Source organism: Carettochelys insculpta, chromosome 6 (genome assembly GCF_033958435.1).
Source record: "Carettochelys insculpta isolate YL-2023 chromosome 6, ASM3395843v1, whole genome shotgun sequence".
NCBI lineage: Eukaryota > Metazoa > Chordata > Testudines > Carettochelyidae > Carettochelys > Carettochelys insculpta.
The window spans coordinates 69,531,477-69,556,015 of record NC_134142.1 but is presented as its reverse complement, the minus strand read 5'-3'; the positions used below and the strand labels follow the sequence as shown (position 1 = coordinate 69,556,015).

Sequence of the window (24,539 nt, the reverse complement as noted above, 5' to 3'; positions counted from 1 at the left end):
GGGGCCCTGGGGCAAGGAGGAGGTGCTCCATGTAATGGAGAGCAAGTGGTGGAACGCAGCCATGTTTGCCTGTCTGGCTAAGGGCCTGAAGGCCCGGGGTCATCCTGCCCGTACTCTTGACCACATCAGGAGTAAGGTTAAGGAGCTGCGGCAGGGTTGTGCCCAGGTGTGGGACTCGGCCAGCCAATCGGGGGGCCACTCCCCCCTACCTGCCCCTATTGCTGGGAGCTCAGGGCCATCCTGGGCCCCTGGGATACCTCCTCCCCAATGACCATCCTCAACACCGCAGCTGAGGAGCCCCAGCAGGACGCAGAACTGGAGCCTGGACTGGAGGCCCCGGGCCAGAGCCGGAGCCAGGCACAGAGCCATCGGAGTGGTCGAGTGAGGAGAGGGAGCTGGTGCTGGACTTCCCCTCCCACAGCTCCAGCCGGGCATCCACCCGACGGGCTTCCCCTGACCATGATGGTGGACCCTCAGGTACGTACCCCACAGGGCACACACCCCTGGGGCATGGGGTGGGGGCACCATACGTGACTGGGGGCTCCCCCACACTCCCAGCAGACCCTGGCTTGCCAGGGCCCGGGCAGACTATGGCCCCAGGACGGTGGCACGGCCACCAGAGCCTGTCAGCACCCGCTCCTGCGGACAGTGCCGTGCCCTGCTCCCAGGAGCGGGTGGGTGGTGAACCATACAAAGGGGCTGCCCACAGAGCTACCGCATCCACGGATGGGGGACGGGACAGGGACCTGGTGCCCACAGGGGGATGGGGGGTGAGGGCCGTGGGGCAGGGCTCAGTACTCGTGGCCTTCCTCTTTCCCCGTTGCCACAGATGCACCATCTGAGGGCCACGGGAGCAGGGTGCCATCAGTTGTTCTGGACAGCGCCCCCACCCCCACGGGTCAACGGACCGTGACCACCCAGGGGCACAATTGGCACTGGGATGGGCTCTCCTTTGCTGGAGCCAGAGGTGAACGAGCATGGACCCCAAGGTGGCTGCCGCCTGCTGGCACCAGGCGCACATTGAGGAGTGGTGGCTGCGCTTTGAGGAGCGGGAGCCCACCTGGCACTGGGAGGCCTATGAGGCCTTTACAGCCACCTTCAACAGGGTGGCTGCCTCCTACGAGGAGCTAGTGGCCTGGCTGCCACCTCCCACCGCTCCCCCCTTTCTAGCCTGCCCAGGAAAAGAGCCTGCTGAGGCTGAATGCTGTACCTGCTGGTCCTCCAGGCTCTCTGCTGGGGATCCTGGACAAGAGAGGAGCCTGCGACCTGGACCCAGCGGGGGTCACACCCATCCACCCCCACCCCAGAGTAACTGGCCAACAACCGGGCTATCCACGTGCCCCCTCATTCTATAAATAATTAACCCCCCTCATGTATATAGTTATCCCCCTCCATGTAAATAATTATGATAATTGTTTTTTCCCAAAATACATAGCAACACAGTTCAAATGATTTACGATATATTTACAATTTTATTTTTCTCAACCCCCCACCCCCTGTGTAACGTGCGCTTATTGGGGAGGCAGCATGCTGGTGGTGGGAGCAGTGTCCAGGAGGCCTGCTGGGGGTGGCCGAGGTGGTGCTCACTGGGGTCCTCCATCAAAATATCGCCCCAGGCCTCCCAGACCTGGACCCCTTGCTGGTGGGCCTGGTGGCTAGGGGTGGTGGCTGGCTGGGGGTAGCCTGTGCTGGCCTCAACTGCCCACCATGGCATGAAGGCCTCCCATTTGCCCTCCACAAAGTTGTGGAGCATGCAGCAGGTGCCCACAACCCGGGGGAAATTGGGAAGGCTGACGTTCAGGCGGGCCAGGAGGCAGAGCCACCAGCCTGTGCCCAAAGGTCTGCTCAACCACCTGCTGGGCATGGTTCAGCTGGGCGTTGTACTGCTCTTTGCTGGTAGTGAGGTGGTCTGTGTAGGGGTGCATGAGCCAGGGGTGGAGTGGATATGCTGCATCTGCCACCAGGCAGAGGGGCACAGTGGTGTCCCCCCCCGGGATCTCTCTCTGGGGGATGTAGGTCCCCACCTCCAGCCGGTGGCATGGGCCCAAGTTCCGGAACATGTGGGTGTCGTGGGTGCAGCCAGGTCAGCTCACATGGATGTCCTGGAACTGGCCCTGACTGTCCGCCATGGCCTGCAGGACCACCAAGTGGTAGCTCTTCCTGTTTATAAATCGTCCACCACTGTGCTCTGGGGTGTGGATAGGGATGCGGGTCCTGTCGAGTGCCCCGAAGCAATTTGGAAACCCCACTGCAGCGAAGCCCACGATGGCCGCGTCCAGGTCCTTGACTCGGATGACCCTCTGGAGCAGCAGGATATTGAGTGTGCAGACCACCTGCGGGAGGGGGCATAGGCACCCGTGAGGGTGTGCAGGGTGCGCCTGGTCACCCACGCCCCGACCTCTCTTCCTGACCCCCGCAGCTGCCAGTGCCTGCTCCATGGGTGGTGGCCTGCAGGATATCAAGCTGGAGGATATGTCTGTGGGCACTCTGTCTGTGGGGCTTGTGGCAGCTCCGCAGGCCTCGTGCTGTGCAGGCCAAGTGTGTTTGGGAGGAGACCTTTAAAGGAGCAGCTTGCTGTTTCCCCAGATATGCTTCTCTGCCCTGTGACCCCGTCTGCAAGCTTTCCTGGCCCCATATTTCAACAGGGGCCACTTGTGTGTGTAGATGCTCCTATTTGATGTCCTTTTGACGTGCCGCATTGCTATTTCGATGTTGCACATCGACAGCACCATCCCCAGCAGGCTTGTAGATGCAACACATTGAAGTAGCATATTTTGGTGTCACTACTTCGAAATATGCTACTTCGAAGTAGCACTCTAGTGTAGACGTAGCTGTGGAGCTTGATGGAGATTTCCACCACTTATTTTTACCTTACTGTATTGGATGAGACTCAAATGATGACAAATCACTTACCTGATCGTGTAGTGAATCATGTTTCTTTTTAAACTCCAGAGAGGACTCCTTAAAGCAGTTAGTATAATCTGAAGCACTGTTCCTTTTTTTGTTCACTGTTCCATTTTAATGTTGTGTAATCAGTTATAATCCTACACTGCCTTGGACCTTAAACACAACCTTTGCCTTTGTCTACTACTTGAATATTTTCTTTGTGGGTGTTTACAGAATTCCCCGAAGGTTGATCTGACAATTTCCTCACAAACAGTTTAATGTACAGTTCTCGTCCCTCATGTTGTAATCATAGAATCATAGAATACTAGGACTGGAAGGGACCTCGAGAGGTCATCGAGTCCAGCCCCCTGCCCTCATGGCAGGACCAAGTACTGTCTTGACCATCCCTGATAGACATTTATCTAACCTGTTCTTAAATACCTCCACAGATGGAGATTCCACAACCTCCCTAGGCAATTTAATCCAGTGTTTGACCACCCTGACGGTTAGGAACTTTTTCCTAATCTCCAGCCTAAATCTCCTTTTCTGCAGTTTAAGCCCATTGCTTCTTGTTCTATCCTCAGAGACCAAGAAGAACAAGCGTTCTCCCTCCTCCTTATGACACCCTTTTAGAAACCTGAGAACTGCTACCATGTCCCCCCTCAGTCTTCTCTTTTCCAAACTAAACAAGCCCAATTCTTTCAGCCTTCCTTCATAGGTCATGTTCTCTAGACCTTTGATCATTCTTGTTGCTGTTCTCTGGACCCTCTTTAATGTCTCCACATCCCTCCCGTAATGCGGCATCAGAACTGGACACAATGGACATTAATGAAATTGAAAGCTTGCAAATGAGTCAGTCTGCCATTAGCCAAGCCATTAGCCAAGCGTTTGAGACAGCTACGTGCTACCTGGTGTACACCCATGACGATTATTTTATATGCATTTATAATCTGAATCTGCACTAACTGCAGGCAGCAAACTCTGCCAACTCCAGGCCTCATCCCAACCCCATGCAGCGCGGCTGCTCACCCTCTCCCAAAGAACTACACCTCCCGGCACGCCCCGCGCCTGGCTAAACCATACCTCAGCGGCTGATTGGTAGGCGGCTTAAGGTAACGGATCAATCGCTGCCATGGATATTGCGCGGCGGCTCCTCCTCCTGCTCTGGTGAAGTGGGAGACTTTGAAAAAGTTGCCAGGTCAGGGCGCGGGGCCGTGGTGGCAGTTGGATGGGGGAGCCGGGGAGGAGGGGACATCGCTCGGCGCGGGAAGGCGGCGCTAGGCCCGGCTTTGCTGGGGTGCTCTGGACCCCTGCCGCCGGGGGGAGGGGCACCCTCGCTTGTGCCCCGGGGAAGTGAGGCCGGGGCAGAAGGTGGGCGCCCCTCCCCGGCCTGTTCTCCTGGGGGTGTGTGGAGGGACTCGCTGATTACCGCTTTCTGGGCCTTGCGGGGGGCGGCAGGGCGGGGTGTGTGGGCGCCTCGTATCCCTCTCCTCCCTCGGGGGCAGAGGGAGCAGCTGGCTCCCCCCCCGGCTCTGCTGCGGCACCGGTAGGACCCCTCATTCGCTGTTGCTCTGCTGGTGGAAACTGCGTTTAGATTTTAGCCCATCGATGGGCGACCAAGAGGAGTAAGGGGCCCACATGAGTGGCCTCCTTCACCTAAGTGGCCTGCAGCAGCCTGCGGCCCCCTGGGATTTCACCTGCAGTAACCCTTGTCTACCTCCCCCTCCCCTCCCCCCGCCCGTGCCTCTTGTGCATTGGGGCATCAAAGCCGTGCGCTGACCTGCTCTTCTCCCTCCCTCTCAGAACTCTTGGAGTGCCACAAACTGTGATTCACAGTCTGGTCCACTTGTCCCCCTCCCTCGCAGAGCTTGAACGGCTCTGAATCCGGTGATTTGTGGTGCCCCAGCCCTGGGAGGAAAGGGGACAGAGTGCAAATTGGTGGCTTCATAGCGCTCTGGAAATGTAGAGAGGGTGGGGTAGGAAGTGCGGTAGCCCAGTGTGCAAATCCGTGGCTTCATAGCGCTCTGGAAATGCAGAGAGGGTGGGGTAGGAAGTGTGGTAGCCCAGTGCGCAAGACACGTGGGGAAAAGGGTAGATGGGGGGGGGGCGGTCTGTGGGCTGTAGGTGAAACCTCAGTGGGCCATATGCAGCCTGAGGGCCACAGGCTGCCCACTGCTGCTTTAGACTGGGTGGGGGCTGTGTACACACTATAGTTCCTGTTGGTTTAAATTATGCCACTTGGGTGTGAATAAGCCTTTCCTGAGCAAGGTAGGTTACACCCCCCAAGTGATGTAAGTTTTGTGACCTAAGCCAAAGTGTGGACAGTGCTATACCCGCAGGATAGTTTCCCCTGCTGTCATGCTACTGCAGTCTGAGTGGGCTGGAGTAAATAAATCTATGGGAGAGCTCTCTCCTGTTGTCTTAAAGCATCTGCATTAGCAGTGCTATGGTGGCACAGCTGCATCTCTGTAATGTAGCCATAGCCTTAAGTGACTTTTTTAACTATACTGCCATCTGAGTAGGGTTATTTTTTCATTCAGGGTGCTATGGCAGCAGCTCTTGTCCCGTTGTCTGTTGTCATGCCGTTCACCAGGGGTTATAGATAGTATTTCTGTGACTAATTGTTTTCTGGTCTTCCTGAGACAAAGCAGAGTAACAGAAGATCTGACCTGACATGTGGGTTTTGCAAGAGCAGTATGTGAGATATACAAAAGTCACTTAGTCCTCTGGAGCTATGGTCTGAGCATGCGGATGTTGCATTAACAGGAAAAAATATTTACTAATTTGATTCTTTTCATGACTGTCCTTTTAACCACTGGCAAATCTGATTTTAAAACCAACTTTCTCTTCTCAGTCCCCAGGACACTTACAGCCTTTGTTGTAGAACACTGAACATGTAAAGATGTCCTCTGTGGCTGCAGGAGGAATGTAGTTCTTCCATAACACTTTTACATCTTTGTCATTTGGATGTATATGTTGTGAGCTCTGAGACTCTACAGTGAAGTACAGAACAGTGAATTCCATTGATTAATTTCTGCACTGCATGGGTATTCACACAAAACTAACATAATCCCAAGAGTAGTCTCGCCGTGCACCAAGTTCACTATGATAAATGAATAGTAACAGAGAGGAAGCTGTGCTGGTCTATACACTATCAAAACAAAAAGCAGTCAAGTAGCACTTTAAAGACTAGCAAAATAGTTTATTAGGTGAGCTTTTGTGGGACAGACCCACATGGTCTGAAGAAATGGGTCTGTCCCACGAAAGCTCACCTAATAAACTATTTTGCTAGTCTTTAAATTGCTACTTGACTGCTTTTTGTTTTGATATGATAAATGAGAAACTTTCAGAAGGTCCAGTCTCTTTGAAGTCCTCTTTACAAATCCACAAAGAATATTCCCAGGATATTGCATTTGAAAGAACAAAATGATTTAATATATGTGTAGGTAGGAAGACATATAGATGGTTTAGTTGATCTGTCGCATCTGTTTTTCAATTTCCAGGCACGCTAGTATCTTTTTTTTAATGCTGTGCTTGAGAGAGTAGAAAGAAATGAAAAATGGTATATTTGTAATATTCTGGTTAATTGCAAGATTTAAGGGCCAGAAGGGACCATTGTTTATCTTCAAGTCTGAGGTGCATAATGCAGGCCATGAAATTTCCTTGAATTATTCCTGCCTTGAGTCCAGTGGCTATGGCTGACCTAGATCACATCTTAAAGAAAAACAACTGACCTGCATTTGAGAATTACAGGTGGTAAAAAATCCACCGCTGCCCTGGAAAGAGTGGTTAATTACATTCACAGACGAGTTTCAACTTGCAGCAATTGGACTGTGTTATACCTTTGCCTGCAAGATTGAAGAGCCTCTGTTAGCAAATTTCTGTTCCTCATTTAGGCACTTACAGACTGTGATCAAGTCAGTCCCTAACTTTCTTTTTGATAGGCTAAATAAATCAAGCTCCTTAAATCTCTCACTGAGGCATATTTTCTAATACTTTAATCTTTGTTGTTGTTCTTTTCTGACCTCTCAACCTTCTTGAATTGGGGACGCACTATTCCAGTAGCAATTGAAGCAGTATCATATACTCCCTACTTCTGCTTCATTATGCCCCTGCTTAAACATCCAAGGTTTGTATCAGTCCTTTTAGTCACAGCATTGAAGTGGGAGCTTAGGTTCAGATAATTATCTTCTATAACTCTCTACCCAAATCTTTCAGTCACTGCTTCCAAGGATACAGTCCCCAATTCCTTATGTATGACCTACTTTTTTTGTTCCTAAGTGCGTGACTTGTATTTGGCTATCATTAATCCTTATTTAACAGGAGTTGCTCTTTGACCATGTATATACTCCAATAGTACAAAGATTTATAATGTGTGATATGTTTCCGTCCTTTAGAGAGTGTGTTTGTGGTTTTGTGTTGCTACTGTTTGTGTGGGTATTGCAAGTAGCTTTTTTAGGTTTGTTTTGCTGTCTGGTGATTGTGTTTCTGTTCACTAGATGTGGGAGCATGGCCACTAAGAAATTAAGAAGAGCAGGGTTATCTCAGGAGCTTTGTGACAGGCTGAGTCGGCATCAGATCACTACTTGTCAGGTGAGATTTTCACTTGAGATTTATTTTATGTTGGGTTATGTGGCACTTTCACACCTGTGTTGCTTGCTGCCCTGTAACAGTGTAGTCTTGAATGTGTGTGGAAATATGACTTCCCAGCAAGTTCATACTTCACCTTTATGTATCACCTTTCATCCCCAAAAATTCTAAGCAGTGTAGAGATTGCTTCACTCACTGATCAAATACAGGTGCAACTTGGGTTGAGCAAGACAATGGTTTAACCACATATGGCAACACAATAGAACACAAAGGCTGTGTCCACACTACAGAAGTAACTTGGAAGTAGGGCACTACTCCATTCCTGTGAATAGAGTAAGGACTTTGAAGTTGGGCTCTGTACTTTAAAGTTAACTTCAAAGTAAGGCGGGGGGTGGGGGGGAATGTGTGTAGACTCTCTGCTGGCTACTTTGATGATGTGCCTAACTTCAAAGTTAGTTCCTAGTGTAGATGCATCCAAAGTGAAGTTGGTCATATTAAAATGAAACTAATAATGATGTTTCTCATTCTCTTCTCTTTGGCTCAGAACTGTTAATCTGGTGTTCTGTGACATTGTCTGGTGTGGTGGGAGTGGATGTCTGATATGGAGCCAGTTATAGGATCTTCCTACGTCTGATAATTAGAAGATGAGAAATCATTTGAGTTGGTCTGTGGCAGTGCTTCCCAACTTTATTTGGCCACAGAAACTCTTCAAACTTGAAAGAATTTTGCAGACCTGTGTAATAACAGTCTTATATATGGCTTAACCACTCTCAGTCCCAAACCGGCACCTGGGACTAACCCATCCACCCAAAGAGACCCACAGCCTAACCCCACCTGAACAAACTCTGCCTGAGTTAGCACTTCCTGTTAGCACTCACGCAACATGGCGGACAAAACTACCATAGCCACTGCTGCTCCTCGAACTCTAGTCCTAAGGGCCCAATTTCATTGGTCACCCTATGGCAACACGAGAGGCCAGTTGCAGCCAGTGAAAGGTGAGCATGATGCAGGAACTGCAGGACCTGTCTGGCTTTCCTTCTGGATAGCCATTGGCTCCCCTTGCCCCACACCCATTGTGTGCGTGCTGGCTACTTTGTGAGTGAAGGGCTTTCTGTGGCTCCCTTCCTTGCCATCCCTGAAATAATAGAACTAAATTCAGTTGGTTTAACAGATAGATCCCCCCGCTGCCATGCCAGCTGTTAAATCAATTACATTTAGTTCTACTGTTTCAGTGGCAGCAGGGAAGGGAGTTTCAGAGGAGTCAGTGGCAGCAGCGTCTGGAGCCACAAATGACTCCTTAGAGCTGCATGAGGCTTAGTGTAACTGTACCATGGGAGAATTTGACATATGAAACTAATCATTTATAAATATATTAAATGAATACAATCTGGTTCCATATTTCAGTCCCCAGATTGAACTCTGTTTCTTTTAATCATCTTTCAGGACTTTCTGTGTCTTTCACTCTTGGAACTAATGAAAGTGACTGGGCAAAGTTATCGGAATGTGCAGAAGCTTCTTTGCAAAGTCAGCTTAGCCTGTGCGCCCAAAATGCACACAGTAAGTATACTTGCAATGATCCAGTTATGAAATCAGGTTATAGTCGCTTTCCTTCTTATTTAGCAAGGATATAGTGTAGTACACTCATCCGTCACTATACGAGCACAATTGGTTCCCAAATTTCTGCTCGTAGGCGAAAACTCATAAGAGCGACACTAAATTCCCATTAAAAGACATGTAAAAGTCTCAAATTTGTTCCAAGGGCTTGTAACTTGACATATACCAGTCGAGATTAGGTTCTTTTCTGATGTATTTGAATAGTTTGGCACCAGAAATAGGATGTAGTGTATGTATGTAGAGCAGGGATTCCCAACCTGTGGGTTGGGACCCAAACATGGGTCCCATTAGATTTGTTGAAGGTCGCCAGCTGGGCAGTTTCCAGCTGCGTGTGGCTGTTAAAGAAGCCATTTGCAGTTTCTTAACACTACTGCCTTAGGCAGATATCTATCAATAGTGATAGCTGCCATCTCCAGCAGTTATCTCTATGACTAGGGATAGCAATCACCTTATACCTAGGTGCTGAAACCTAAATACTTGAGTTAATTGCTGGGAGCAGAAGGGCTGGGGGAGCCACTCAGCCTAGCAGCCCTGGTGAAGAGGCTGCGGGAGGAGGAGTGTCTAAGGCTGAAGTTTTGAGAGATGCAGCATCTAACACTGGGGGAAGTTTGGGGTTGCAGGGAGAGTCTAATGCTGGGGGATGTTTGGGGCTGCTGGGGCGGGTATAAAGTTGGGGGCAGTTTGGAGCTGCTGGGGGTGTGTTAGCGTTGGGACGGCTTGGGGCTGCTAGGGGGCTGTGAGGCTGGGGGTGGTTTGTGACTGCTGGTGGCGGGGGGTCTAAGACTGGAGGAAGTTTGGGGCTGCTGGGCAGGTTTAAGGCTGGAGGCTGTTAAAACCTGGCCGAGGGTGAGGTCTGCAGGGCAGGTGGGTGGTCTAATACAGTAAACCCTGGTGTTACCCAGGGGTTGTTTGTGCAACCCCTGCAAAACTCGAATTTTCCTGCAAGGGGAGTGGAGCCAGGAACCACCAGGGCTGGTCAGTTTCCTGGCTCCCAGTGTGGCAGAAGCTCAGAATCAGGGACAGGCTGGTCCCAGTCTCCCCATGGCTTGCGGGGCTGGGAAACTGATCAGCTCATGGCTGGTCAGTTTCACGTTCCCGCCATTGCAGAGGAAGGAACCAGGCTGAGAGCCTTCCCCCTCTCTTCCCCCAGCCGAAGGGTTGTCAAACAGCTGCATGCCTGAGGGAAGGTAGGGAGAAGACTCCAGCTGCAGGTCTCCCTGTCCCCAGCCAGGGCCTTCATGGCTGGAGCTGATCCAGCCGCAGGGTTGCGGGTCTCCCTGGCTAGGGATCCCGCTCATATAAGTGGGGGAAGTGCACTCATAAAGTGAATAAAGGTAGGTATGTATGTTCCTCGTTTTAACGAGTACTCATAAATAAAGTACTCATTAAACAAGGGACGGGTGTACGTGTTTGTTGCAAATAAAATGAGATGTGTGCTATCCAAGACATGTACCGTGGAATTCCATTATAAGGCTCAAGTCAGGCTATGCTTATTTTCCTTGCTAAAATCAAATCTGTAAGACAATTAATTTCTTAGTTGAGATGTGAATATGTTCTCTTAACTCACAAATCTCTCGCTTTCATCTGTTGTTAAATTCTAATTTAACAACAGATTAGAGTGGGAGATTTGTGAGTTGGAGTACATATTCAGATTCGACACATTAACACGTGGTGTGAACAGAGACATCAATTACCTCATGCATTACAAGGACTGCTTCCCTTCCTTTGATGCTCGTAATTATCTCAGATAGGAAAATGAACATTCCCCCCCTAACCTCTTACCCTCTTCCTTCAATCTTATTTGATTTGTCAGTTTTTATTGCCAAATTTTTTTTTTGTTTTTGGTCCTCTGTACTTCTAAATGTCAGTCTGTATTGGAAATGAAATTGATCTGATCAAGTGGGTCTGTCCCACAAAAGCTCATCACCGAATAAATGATTTTGTTAGTCTTTGAAGTGCTACATTTCTGCTGCTTTGTTTGTTGGAGTACAGACTAACATGGCTACCTCTCGGTTAGTTCAGATGTGTGTAAGGAGAAAATCTTTCTTGTTAGAATGCAGTGAGTTTATCTAGGCATTTTAATGATTAAGTAAGTTCTTCAGGTTATTACAGTAGGAAGTAAGTTGCATGTAAGTGACATCTGCTGAGAGCCACTCAAGGAGATATGGAATTATTTTCTACCTTTTGAGAATTTTAAAGAAATTGCTTCCAATCTGAGTCTCGCAGCTGAAATTACCATTGATTAGCGAAGGGCAGGAACATCGATGCCCACAGAACTTGGGTTTTAGATGCTGATGATGGTTGTCAAAGAGCAGAGTGATCACAAAACTAAAAGCTATATTTTGCTCACTTTGGGGAATCTTACCTTCTCTCATTCTAGGCAAACTGGAATACAAAGTGGCATGAAGGTAATGCATCTGATATTAGAGGTTTGATGGGAGTGGAGGAAGAGAGACAGGAGAAGTGGGGTGCATTACCGTTCACTGGATTCTTTTGGCTACTCTAAGAGAACAAGTCTGAATTAGACTATTTTATATTCCTAGCCATAAAGAAAATATACTTATGATAGTAGCCTGCTTCTGGCATGAAGGGAAGATGGCGGAGAGAAAAGGGAATGCCAAGGCAGTGCAGGTCCAGGTGAATTTCACTGCACTTTTAAGAGCTGGTCAAGGAGCATCTGTCCAGATAATATGTCTGAATTTTTAATAACTCTTGGGCAACTGGGGAAATGCCAGAGGATTGGAAGAAAGCCAATATTCAGTAGTTTAAATGGGATGACCTGACTAGCCTAACTTTGATCCTAGAAAAAAATAGCTTATTGGCTGATACAGGACTTCTGTTTGCAAAGGAAGGAAATATAATTAATGCCAATGTACAAGTATTTTTGAAACATTAGTCTTGTCAAATAAACGTGAAATCACACTCACAACCTTGTGAAAAGTAATTACTAATATAATTAACTTGCAAGCCATTTAACGTGGTGTCACAAAATTCAGATTAAAGAATTAGTGCTAAACAGTCAACGTTGCACATATATTAAATGAATTGAAACTGGCTCATAAATCTCAATAGGGAACTGGGAATCATCACGTGGTGAGGGTATTTCTAATATTGTCCCATAGGGACTGGTTCTCAGACCACCCCATTGAATATTTTTATCAACAAGTTTGGGATGTCTCTGATTAAACAATGCTTCTGCCAAGGATTTGGAGTTGTGGTTGGGTAAGCAACTGTACAGGAACTCAGTGTGTTGATGTGGTTAGGGTGATCCTGGAACGAAAGAATAGAAATGATGAGTCTGAGTAAAAAAGCTTTAGAGGTCTCAGCATGGTTATATACAGATTGGGCACAAAATTATAGTAGTACAAAGATATTCTAGAGTTGAAGAAGATTTGGAAACGTCACATGTCTGAGGTCTGGAAAATGTCTCTCAGAGTGGGAGAATTAAGGAGCTAGATCTATTGAGTTCATCAAAGGGAAGGTTAATAGGTGATTTGATTGTGGCCAAGAAGTATCTACACAGAGAGAAGATATCTGATACTAGAAAATTCTACTTGAGCCTGCAAAAGCATCGCAAGATCCAGTGGCTGGAAGCTGAAGTCAGAAAAATTCAAATGAGGAAAAAAGATGGAACATTTTTCAAAGTAAACAGACTACTAAGGGATGTGGTAAATTGGCTTTCACTAGGAGTCTTTAAATCAAGACTGTATGTCTTTCTAAAAGATGTTAGCAAAACCACAATTTCTTAAATTCAATACAGGAATTACTGGATGAAATTCTATGGCCTATGTTATACGAGAAATCAGATTAGATTATCATAATCACCTTTATCATTAAAATCTGTATGAGGCTGATCCTCAACTAGTGTAAAATGTCATAGTTTAAAAAAAAATAATTTTGTACTAAAGAAAAAATATGCGCAGATCCCTTTTCACTCTGTGCATTCCTTTTTCCAGTATCTGAACCCAAATCCATCAGGACATCCATGGAGCCAGTTTTGCTTTTCAGTGTTTTGTGCCTTGAAAAGGTCAAAACAGATATTTTTTATATACTTTGTGCAGTTCCACTCTCTAGCACCTTTTTGGCTGAAGATCTCCAAGTTCTTTTTAAATATTAACTGGTAAGATCTCCTGTCCAGTACATGGCAAATCTGAGACACAAAATGCACGAATGACAGGCCTCATATCTTAAATTGTCTGGAAGAAGAACCACGATGTCCTGACTGCTGGTCTGGTGCCATACTCACTTGATCAGACTCTCAAAACTTAAAAAAAACCAAACCCTATAATAGGCTTTGGTATTGACCCAGGTTTGTTCAAACAGTTTGCAAATCTTAATCAGCCTTTTAGTGAGCCCAAATGGTTTTGAGTTGCCAAGTTCAAAGTCAGCCAATTTCTTGGTTTTGAGTTTCACTGTGAAAGTTTTACACAGCTTTGTTGACCACAGGGTTAGTATTTACTTGTTCAAAAGTAGTAGTTTGGCAGGTCCAAAGCAGCATGTGTTGGCCAAGGGGGGGCTTGGGAAAAAAAAAGCTTCATTTTCAAAAATTTATTGTAAAGCACTTTTTAACAATTTGACGCTATGTTGTGGGGGGAAGTTTAAAGCTGGAGTGTGAAAACCTCAAAGTATCCAATACACTCTGACACCACAAAGTAAATTTAAAGTAGTGTATGTGTGATGGCAAGTGGAGAAAGAACACAAGGAAGGATGAGAATATAGTTTAGGACTCGTACAGTATACTTGTGGGGAAGTATTAAATCATATTAGATTTCTGGAAAGCAAATGCCAGAATTTGCCCTTGCTAACTGAATAAAGCATTTTTTTGGTATATTTTTTGCTGTTGCAGGCATATGAGATGAAAGTGAAAAGAGCTATCAATCCATCCTCAGCCTTCTTACCCACTACCCTAAATGGTTTGGATAAAGCCCTGCATGGTGGAGTGCCCTGTGGATCACTCACAGAGGTAAAATTAATATTTTTACTGAAGTAGTGTCTCAAGGCCACAACCAAACGGGGGTCCATTTTGACAGTATACAAACATATAATAAATGACAGCTTGTGTCCCAAGGATTTGTCTATCTAAAATATGTAAGTGTGACTCTTCTCCATTCATCCAGTAGGTTAAATATGTTTTGCTTTCACTGTTATAAGTAGGTAAAACAGAAGAAGATTTAAGACTAGTCAGTGAGTACATTTTCTCCTTAAAAAATAATTTGAAAATTCTCCTCATGTCCTAATAATCATAAGTGGTGAACGTTTCACATTTTTTGTGCTATGAATTCACTACTCACTGACTCTTTTCAGTGAGGAAAGTTAAATTTTGTGGATTTATATTACAAAATTACATTTGTCAGATAGAATGGGACCATAGCATGTCCTACTGGTTAGAGCACTAGATTAGAAATCATAATTCTATTCCTGGTATGACATAGACCTGCCACATGATATTGGCAAATCACTCGTCCTCTGCCTACCTTAGCTTACTTACTGATCACTAAAGATATAATAGCTCATTGCAACAAACAAAAATCTAAGTATGCGAGGATGAAGAATATCTTATGAGAAGAATCATGTAGCTAAGGCTGTAAAAATATTGTATAATTTTATTATTTGTAAAATATGTGGTAGTGTAATGTGGTAGGACTGTGTTGTAATGTGTATACGCAACAGAACAGTATTAAAATTGAAAGTAAACGTTGTTTTCTGCCTTTTAAATTTAAAGCTTTTTTAACATAGTCATTATGTGCTTGCAAGTGTTTTAAAGTAGAGCATCATTATCCAATAATTAGAAACTATGCCGTCTTACAAAAAGTTGCCAATAATTGATGTAAATTCTACAATTTGTCATTTGTAGTGTTGCAGTGACAGAATTGGCTAAATGTCACTGAGAGGTTCACATTAGAAGATCCATAGATGTAACCCTCTTTTGCAATATAAGTTACACACAAAATTCCTCAAACTTCTTGTACTTTTTGAATCATTCAGAGACTGAGGAAAGCATTAAACCAGTAAGCAACTTAGATTAGAACAGTGGTTCCCAACCTAGGTTCTGCAGGCCCCTGAGGGTCTGTGAGGGTCTTGCAGGGAGTCCATGAGGGGAAAAAGAAGATAAATAAAAATAATAGAAAATAGGTTTTAAATAAATTGCAAAATTGCAATCAGTTATTAATATCTTCCAATAATGTTGTTGTTTGCTGCCTTAAAATCTATGTTGTTTCTTTTTTCCTTTAATGAATTGTACATAGTGGCTAGAATTGGCTTTGGGGGTCTACAAACGGTTTGATGGGGTGATTGGAGGTCCGCACTAGTGAAAAGATTTTGAACCACTGGATTAGAAGTTGCTCAGGAATCACCTACCTTCTTGTGCTCTGCCCATCACTGAGGTATCCAAGTGCCTGCTCTCCTCAACTCATGCACACGTCCTCCAACGTTTGCAGTTTTTAAGCTGAGGAGATGCTAAGGAGGTCTCCTAAGCAATTGAAATTGCATAGGAATCAACAATATATTTGACTAGATATTTCACTGTGTGGTTAAGTAAGCTTCCTTTACAATGGACTTGAAGTAAGTTAAAAACCCTACTACTCAGTATGTAATTTTCCGATGCTCAGAGCTCAGTCAAGTCCAAACCAATTTTCTCTGGATTACTGACAGTTCCTTTCACTCAATATGTGCTTTTTCCTTGCCAAATTTTAGATCAGACATTGTGGTGGTAGAGCTGTACAAATAATTTTAAAACATTTTTTTTGTAATCTTATCACAGGGAAAAGTATATTTTTCCATCCTTGTAATTCAACACGACTGAAGTGTTTTTGCTCAAATTTAAAAAGAAATCACCTTTGAAGTATGAAAGTAATAAGTGACTGAAAACAGTCTGGAATGAAAACAGGTTTGCAACATAAACTATTGTGGTTCTAGTTCAGTAAATGCTTTATATAACATGGTTGGAGCTGTGATCTTAACAATACAAAAATAATCTGTTTTCTTTCTGCTTCAGGTATAGAGAGATGTACAGTTTATCTCCACAGAGCTGGTTAAGAGGGTATCTTGCAAATTTATTTTGTCCCTCAAGGAATCAGTTAGGTTTTTTTCAGATATGGGTTTCAATACTAGTCGTGTTAATTGGCCATAAGAGGGGTCGTGGTCCAACATTTCAGCCAGAAAGTGATCAGAACTGTGGCTTAGCCCGAATTAAGGAAAAAGGGCAATGTTTCATAGCTGGCTAAAGATGAAACAGTTGCTCTTTGGGCAGGCAGGACCAGCACTGAGTTAGATAGGATCTTGAGACTGTGCAGGTGTCCTCAATAGAGGCTGAGCACTTAATTCCTTAAAATAATTTTGTCTGTCTAGAAGTAAACATGATAACTCATCTGGTTAAATAGATGCTTTTCATCCAGGAACTTGGACAGTGGGTGAATACAGCAGTGTAAATGTTTGAGAAGCAGATTGCAGGGCTACTTTTTGTCAGATAATTAACACTGGAGCCACTGGTATCTCCCAATCTGTACTGTGATTATGAAGGAGAAGTGACAGGAGTGAGCTATGAAAATTGTGAGTGAGCTTTTGAGGATAAGGAAAAAATGCCTGTCCTGGCTCTGGGATCAAAGATGAACGAACATGCTTCACACCATGTTGCGTACCCGTACTTGATCATGATCAATATAAAAGACTAGTGATTTAATAGCATTATCATGGATGCTCATCTTTAGCCATGAAGTGATTGTCCTTCAACCTGACCAATATATGCCATACCTTTACCTGAAGTAAGACTTTTGGATATAGGCAGAAAGTAGATTTTGCAGGAATTGGCTAGTTACTATCTTTGACCTTGCTCAAGAAAGAGGTGAAAGACAAGTGGTGCCTGCTGAGTCAATGACAGTTTTGCCTGAGTTAAGATAAATTATGAATTCTGTGTCACAAAGTCATAGAATTTAGGACCAGAAGTCATTTATATTCATTTTTGATGTAAGAACATAAGCATGGCCATTACTGGGTCAGACCAAAGGTCCATCTAGCCCAGTAACCCTTTTGCTGACAGTGGCCAGTGCTAGGTGCCCCAGAGGGGGTGGACCAAAGACAATGATCAAGTGACTTGTCTCCTGTCATCCATCTCCAGCCTTTGACAAACAGAGGCTAGGGACACCATTCCTACCCTTGGGTAGTAGCCTTCTATGGACCTAACCTCCATGAATTTATCTAGCTCTTTCTTAAATTCTGTTATAGTCCTAGCCTTCACAGTCTCCTCTGTCAAGGAGTTCCACAGGTTAACTGTGAGCTGAGTGAAGAAGAACTTTCTTTTATTAGTTTTAAATCTGCTACCCATTAATTTAGTTTGGTGTTCTCTAGTTCTTATATTATGGGAACAAGTAAATAACTTTTCTTTATTTACCCTCTCCACACCGCTCATGACTTTATATACCTCTATCATATCCCCCGCTTGGGTATTCTCTTTTCTAAATTGAAAAGTCCCATTCTATTTAGCTATCAGAGGGGTAGCCGTGTTAGTCTGGATCTGTAGCAGCAACAAAGGGTCCTGTGGCACCTTATAGACTATGGGTCACTATAAGTCTATAAGGTGCCACGGGACCCTTTGTTGCTGCTCATTCTCTTTAGCTGTGCCTCACATAGGACATGTTCCACACCCCTATTCATTTTAGTTGTCCTTTTCTGAACCTTTTCTAATGCCAAAATATCTTTTTTCGTGTAAGAAGACCACATCTGTATGCAGTATTCCAGATGTGGGCATGCCATAGTTTTATATAGTGTCAGTAAGATATTCTTCTTTATTTTCTATCCTTTTTTTAATAACTCCTAACATCCTATTTGCTTTTTGGACTGCCATTGCACACTGCGTGGTTGTTTTCAGAGAACTATGCACGATAACCCCAAGATCTCTTTCCTGATCAGTTGTAACTAAATCAGCCCTCAGCATATTGTATATATACCTTTATCTGTATGCACAAAGAGTCTCTGCAATAGCAAAAGATGTGTCCACTTTGTGCCAGAGGCATACATTTTCCTAAGGTGGGCTTGGAGAATTTCTTCTGGACATGAATATTTAAATGATTCATAGATCTTTCAAGCCACTTTCCTGTTGAGTTAATTATCAGAATGCCAAATGCAGGTACTTACAGTACATTAAATTGATGTATTATATTACTGACTAAATGACATACCAAAGTACAGGTGAGCAAAAGAGACAATATATTGGCTTAGGGTGACCATGAGTCTTGTATTGGGTGGGACAGCCCCGGAATTTGGGTGCCAGAAAGGTGTCCCGATTTATTTTTTTAGGAGGGGCTAAGTGCCCCATATTCGGCCTCCACAGGCTGACCTTTTCCTTCAGCAGTGTGCGCAGGCAAAGCTGCTGGCTGGAGAGCATGTAGAGGCCACAGGAAGAGGGAGAAAGCAGGAGGCCCACCAAAAATAGGGTAAGTTGGTGCTCTGCTTCCCTGCACCTTTGGGAAGCTGGGGGAGCACCAGCAGCTGCTGCCTCATTCCCAGCTTCCTGAGGCTTGGGGGAGTACCTGCAGCTGCTGCCTCTCTCCTAGCTCCCCGAGGCTTGGAGGAGCTGGGGGACCATCGTTGGCTGCCACCCGCTTCATGGCTCCCTGGGCCTGGGTGAAGCTGGGGGACCATCAGTGGCTGCCACCCGCTTCATGGCTCCCTGGGCCTGGGTGAAGCTGGGGGACCATCAGTGGCTGCCACCCGCTTCACAGCTCCCTGGGCCTGGGTGAAGCTGGGGGACCATCAGTGGCTGCCACCCGCTTCACGGCTCCCTGGGCCTCGGTGAAGCTGGGGGACCATCAGTGGCTGCCACCCGCTTCACAGCTCCCTGGGCCTTGGTGAAGCTGGGGGACCATCAGTGGCTGCCACCCGCTCCACGGCTCCCGGAGGCTTGGGGAGCTGGGAGCAGCAGAGGTGGCTTCCACCTGCTTCCTGCACCTCAGTGGAGCCGGGAGGAGGCTCCCCTCTCTCCCATATCTCTCTGCCCTGTATTTGGGGCAGGGTGTTATGGTCACCCTATATTGGCTGAGTCTGAAATTGTGCTTGGAATCCGTGCTACAACAGTGTGCTGGCCTCGGAGGCATTGATGTATCAGGGTGATTATATTGTGTTGTCAGTACTCCCACCCCCTAAACATTAAGAAAAAAATCACAAGTCAGGCCCCTGAAGATTATGAGACTGACTTGAAATAGCAACATTTGTGAAAGAAAATGTGGGTTTCTTTTTATTTGCCTTCTGGGTTTTGAATCTTTAGGGAGAATTTGGGTCACTTTTTCAGGCTTTACTTCACAAGTATAGGCTAAAACAATGCTTAAAAAATCCTCTCCAAAATAGCAAAAGGCTGAGACTTTCATTTAATCACTTGGCTCCAGGATCTTGGAGTATAGAGCAAAACACCAGGTGGTATTGCAGGATTTGTGATTAAAATCTCAAGAGTTGGCGAGACTGCTACTTTTTTCATTTAGCATCTATATAGGTGTTAGTGTAAGTTTATCCTGACTCTATTGGTGCCGCTTCATTACAGAGGTGTAGTGTAGAAAGAGTTGAGATCCCAGTCTATAATACTTTAAGTCACATGGTCCTCAAACCTGTAGTCTCTTGGATTTACACCTCCTCTATTCAAATGAGCATCCTTGTGAGTTATATACTGGAATTCCTTGTGTCGTGAAACAGTTGTCCTGAATGTTGCACTTGGGATACTTTTGCTTTTAGACATTAGGTTCAAGTCTGGGAAAATTCCTCACAAACTGTTTCTGGGAGCGTGTGTTTCTCAGTTGGTGTGGCTAATGCTTTTGCCCTTCCTTCGATGCTCTGCAACAGCAATGGTGGTTGGAAATTTGGAATCTGAATACATGAACCATGAGAGGATTTCAGTGGTATTTTCTGCAGCCAAATCTTGTCCTCTTTGAGTGCCAGAGGCAAATGACTTACAGTGTTTTGGCTCTGATACTTTTTTCCAGTTCACTGCTGGACTTTAGTTTAGAAATTAAATCATAACTGCATTTTTGTGGTCAAATATCAGAACTTTTGACTAAATAATTTAAGCAAAAACTTGGGTAATACAGTCTTAAGTAATCGAATGTTTAATTTCCTGGGTAGCTCCGAAGTAGAATTAACTCCTCAAGACCCTATAAAAATAAACAAAGAAAACCTGTTCAGTTGTCCCAGGGTAAATAATATGCAACATACTACAACCCTCTGTCTCAGTCCAGAACCTGCCCCTCACACCCAAACCCATCTAAGAGCCTTCCTACTTCTGCATCGCATCTCCCCAGCCCTGCCCAGAGCCTGCACCCAAACTCTCTCCCAGAGCACTCAGCCCCATCCTGCGCCCAGAATCCCTTCTAGAGTCTGCATCTCCCCCCATACCCCTCCCACACCACAACTTCCTTGCAGAGCCTGCACACTTCACCCCTTCCTGAACCCAAATCCCCTGCCCCAGCCTGATGAAAATTATTGAGGGTGGGGGAGAGCCAGTGATGGAGGGAGGGGAGATGGAATGAACCGGGGGTGGGGTGGGGGCTTGAAGAAGGGATGGGACAGGGACATGTCCTCAGGGAAAGAGCAGAGCAAGTTGGGGAGCATGGGTCTTTGGATTTGCTTGATTAGACTGTTGGCAACACTACCAGGTGGGCACGTGGAAGCCCTGGCCATGACAGAAGAGTGCAGCCAGCAACTTGGTGGGCACCAGCCAGAGTAGGCACGGGACTGCTCAAATGTCAAGTGAACTGCACGGGTGCGGCCGACGTGTGCATGTGGGGGGGTGTCAACTAATTTCCCGGAATTACTATTTGTGGGCTTAGATTGAAACAGGGATTTGGGGTGTGAACTCTTTGATTCCCTTTATAATTTCACTGGAATTTCAGATTTCAAGCTTGATTATGTTATGACACTTCAATAACCGCGGTAATTTTGTTGCTGATCATTTTAACAGCTGGAAAGGGGATAAGAGTGAAGCCCATAGTGCAGAGAACTGGGAGTTGTCACAAGGGAAGGCAGTGTGGGGGGGGAGAACATAAGACTCTCAGTGATGGGGGTGGGAGGGAAATAGAAAAAGAATTGTAAGGAAGTGAAACAAAAGGCAGGAATAATACTAAAACTCAATGTATTTTCTCATCAAGTGATGCTGAATGTGATAATAAGGTACCAAACAAATGCAGAATGACAAGTTTAGTTATCAAGTAGAGGCCATAGTCTGTCTGACCTTTGTGCAAACTCCTTATTGATATCAGTGGGAACAGTGCTTTATATTGAAGAAGGGTACCTGGAGTCCTAACTGCTTATTCTGGCCCAAGGACCATAATTCAAAATGGAATTATGCGCTTTCCCCAATATGCGTGATACATCTGTCTATGTGAATGCTTTTCTTTTTAGGTAACTGGCCCATCGGGGTGTGGCAAAACTCAGTTTTGTCTTATGATGAGTGTACTGGCTACACTCCCTATCAGCATGGGAGGACTAGATGGGGCTGTTATATACATTGACACAGAGTCTGCATTTGGTGCTGAAAGGTAAGAAATATGTTTCTAAAATAGTACTTTGTTTCTCTGGTACCTTTAAACACACAGCACTAGAAGGTTTCCAAATGTCTGTTAATTAAGCATCACATTTCTGTGAGGTAGAGAGCTATTTTGCAAATGGGAAAACTAAAGGGCAAAGTCTATGATATTCTGATTTATCCACTGGACATGGCTCCATAATATGTAATAAAGTTTGCAACTAAAAACTACATTCCCAATGTTTTCCATTTTGCATATTAGTTCTTCTTCGAGTGTCCCCGTGGGTGCTCCACATTAGGTGTCGGGCTCGCCCGGCGCCGCAGATCGGATCTTCCAAGCAGTTTCTGCCGGACCGCGCATGCGCCGGTGCGCGCCGCTCCCCCGCGCGCTCCCGGCCATGTGCGCGATCCGGTCCCCGCCAGTTCCTCTTAACCGCCGTCGGCTGCAGACGGAATCCAACTAGGCTAAGGCCAAGTAGTGTATTCAACGACTTTATCTGTTTTTTCTTAAAGTTTTTTTCAGGCACTTAGGCTACTATAAGCTAGCCGGTTGTTATTTTGTAAAAAAAAAAAAAAAAAAAAAAAAAACAACGAACAAGCTAGGAGAGGGACAGCTCAGCCAGTCCCAGTAACAAGCGCCGGAGGCCAGGAGCTAGGGCTATCAGCCCTCCTGCTAAGGCAGGCCATCGGACGGGGAAAACGGCACAAAGAAGGTGCTAAGTACCCACTTAAAAACTCAAAGACTCACCAACAATGTCCTCTTCAGGCTTTAAAACAAGAGAAAAAAAAAAAAAAAAAAAAAAATGCTGCTTCTTGATAAGGCCCTCCAGCCAGAAGCGCCGGAGCGGCCGCAGCAGGAGGGACCCTCCGGGGCCCTTAAAAGGAAAGCTGCCTCCCTCACTCCATCAGCGCAGAAACGGAGGAAAGTATCTCCAGCCCGATCCCTGCCGGCAGCAACAGCGAGCGGGACGGGAGGAGCAAGCAGCCCCCAGCCGCAGCAACAGCTGATCGGCGGCGGCACGGAGAGCCACGTGGAAGCGGCTCAGCCTCCAATACTCAGCCAGCCGCCCCGCACCGCAGGCAGGGCGGCGGCTAAGCAAACGCCGGTACCGGCGGCACCGCAGGCAGCGGCACCGACCCCCGGGGAACCGGCGGTGCAGAGCGCGCAGGCACGCAGCCTGCCGGCACCGGAGGACACCGCACATGCGGCATCGCCCTCGAGCGTGCCGAGCTCGGTGCGGACGGGGCCGGAATCCCCTGTATGCTCCCCAGCCCGATCCCTGCCGGCAGCAACAGCGAGCGGGACGGGAGGAGCGAGCAGCCCCCAGCCGCAGCAACAGCTGATCGGCGGCGGCACGGAGAGCCACGTGGAAGCAGCTCAGCCTCCGATAATCAGCCAGCCGCCCCGCACCGCAGGCAGGGCGGCGGCTAAACAAGCGCTGGTACCAGCGGCACCGCGGGCAGCGGCACCGACCCCTGGGGAACCGGCGGTGCAGAGAGCGCAGGCACGTAGCCTGCCGGCACTGGAGGACACCGCACGTGCGGCACCGCCCTTGAGCGTGCCGAGCTTGGTGTGGACGCCGGAATGCCCTGTATGCCCCCCAGCCCGATCCCTGCCGGCAGCAACAACGAGCGGGACGGGAGGAGCGAGCAGCCCCCAGCCGCAGCAACAGCTGATCGGCGGCGGCACGGAGAGCCACGTGCAAGCGGCTCACCCTTCGATAATCAGCCAGCCGCCCCGCACCGTAGGCAGGGCGGCGGCTAAACAAGCGCCGGTACCATCGACCCCCGGAAAACCGGCGGTGCAGAGCGCGCAGGCACGCAGCCTGCCGGCACCGAAGGACACTGCACATGCGGCACCGACTTCGAGTGTGCCGAGCTCGGTGCGGACGGGGCCGGGATCCCCTGTATGTCAGGGGCGGAGTTACCTCCTCAAGGGAGGGGGAAGACTGCACACAAGAGGAGGCATTGCAGCCCCTCTCCGCACAGGGCTGTGTAGTTGCTTTCTCACAGCCCTCCGCTATGTTGCAGACTCCAACTAGAAGGCAGGGGTCCCCTCCCCCTTGGCCTACCCGGAGCCCCCTTCTCCATTTCTGCAACCAGCCTCACCCTGGCTGGGACCACCTCTCCAGGGTCTCGACGGTCTCCCTCCCCCAGACGCAAAGCGTATGCACCAAGGGAGTGGTCTAGGTCACCTTCCCAAGACCAGTGCTTATACTGCCGTGGTCGCCCCTACCACGCAGGGCATAGACACCATCGGCAATCTACTAGGGAAAGATCCCTACGAACGATCTCGTACCCCCGAGGGCAATTGTGACCGGGGACAGAGACTTAAGCATCTCAGGGGGGACTGGTTATGGAACCCCGAGATTTTTCCTCGCACACCTCTAGTGAGAGGGTGTACCATCATCAGCAGGAACCGGAAGGGTCCAGAAAGACGTACCCCAGCGGTTCCTCGCTTTCCTCCCCGGATGAGGCTACGGCCCCGGGGGGCGTCCATCCTCCGGACGATCTCAAACAGTTCCAAGAGCTGTTTTACGAGGGTGGCCTTCACGCAAGGCTTCCAGACAGCAAAGGTGCAAGAGCAACACCATAAGCTCCTCAAAAATCTGAGACCTCCGGCCTCCTCCAAAATAGCATACCGCTGATGACGCAATCTTGGAGTCTGCCACTATGATATGGCAGACTCCTGCGACTATTCCGCCTGTCCACAAAAGAGCGAAAATAAATAAATACTTCGTGCCCACGAAGGGCATGGAGTTCCTGTTCAGCCACCCACAACCAAATTCTTTGGTGGTGGAGTCGTCGCAACGTGGGGGAAGAAACAAACATGCCAAAAAGCTAAAGCTGTTGGGCAGAAAGGTCTACTCCTCCTCCACGCTACTGTTGCCAATGGCAAATTACGCAGCGCATCTAGCGAACCATAATTTCAACAACCACATTAGGT

At 47.1% G+C, this 24,539-nt stretch overlaps 1 protein-coding gene across 3 annotated transcripts in view; it reads left to right on the top strand.

Moving 5' to 3' along the window:
* The first annotated feature begins 4,076 nt into the window (after positions 1-4,076).
* RAD51B (RAD51 paralog B) overlaps positions 4,077-24,539 on the top strand; it is a 620,032-nt gene continuing 599,569 nt past the window's right edge. Inside the window, exons 1-5 of one of the 3 annotated variants that reach the window (XM_074997206.1) lie at positions 4,077-4,084; positions 7,386-7,479; positions 8,920-9,033; positions 13,937-14,053; positions 21,469-21,605. In XM_074997206.1, the coding sequence (XP_074853307.1) occupies positions 7,396-7,479; positions 8,920-9,033; positions 13,937-14,053; positions 21,469-21,605 (452 nt within the window). In that variant the 5' untranslated portion in view covers positions 4,077-4,084; positions 7,386-7,395. Of the gene's footprint in view, positions 4,085-4,177; positions 4,258-7,385; positions 7,480-8,919; positions 9,034-13,936; positions 14,054-21,468; positions 21,606-24,539 lie in introns of those variants that run through there. The other 2 variants (XR_012645976.1, XM_074997205.1) reach the window with 2 other exon arrangements.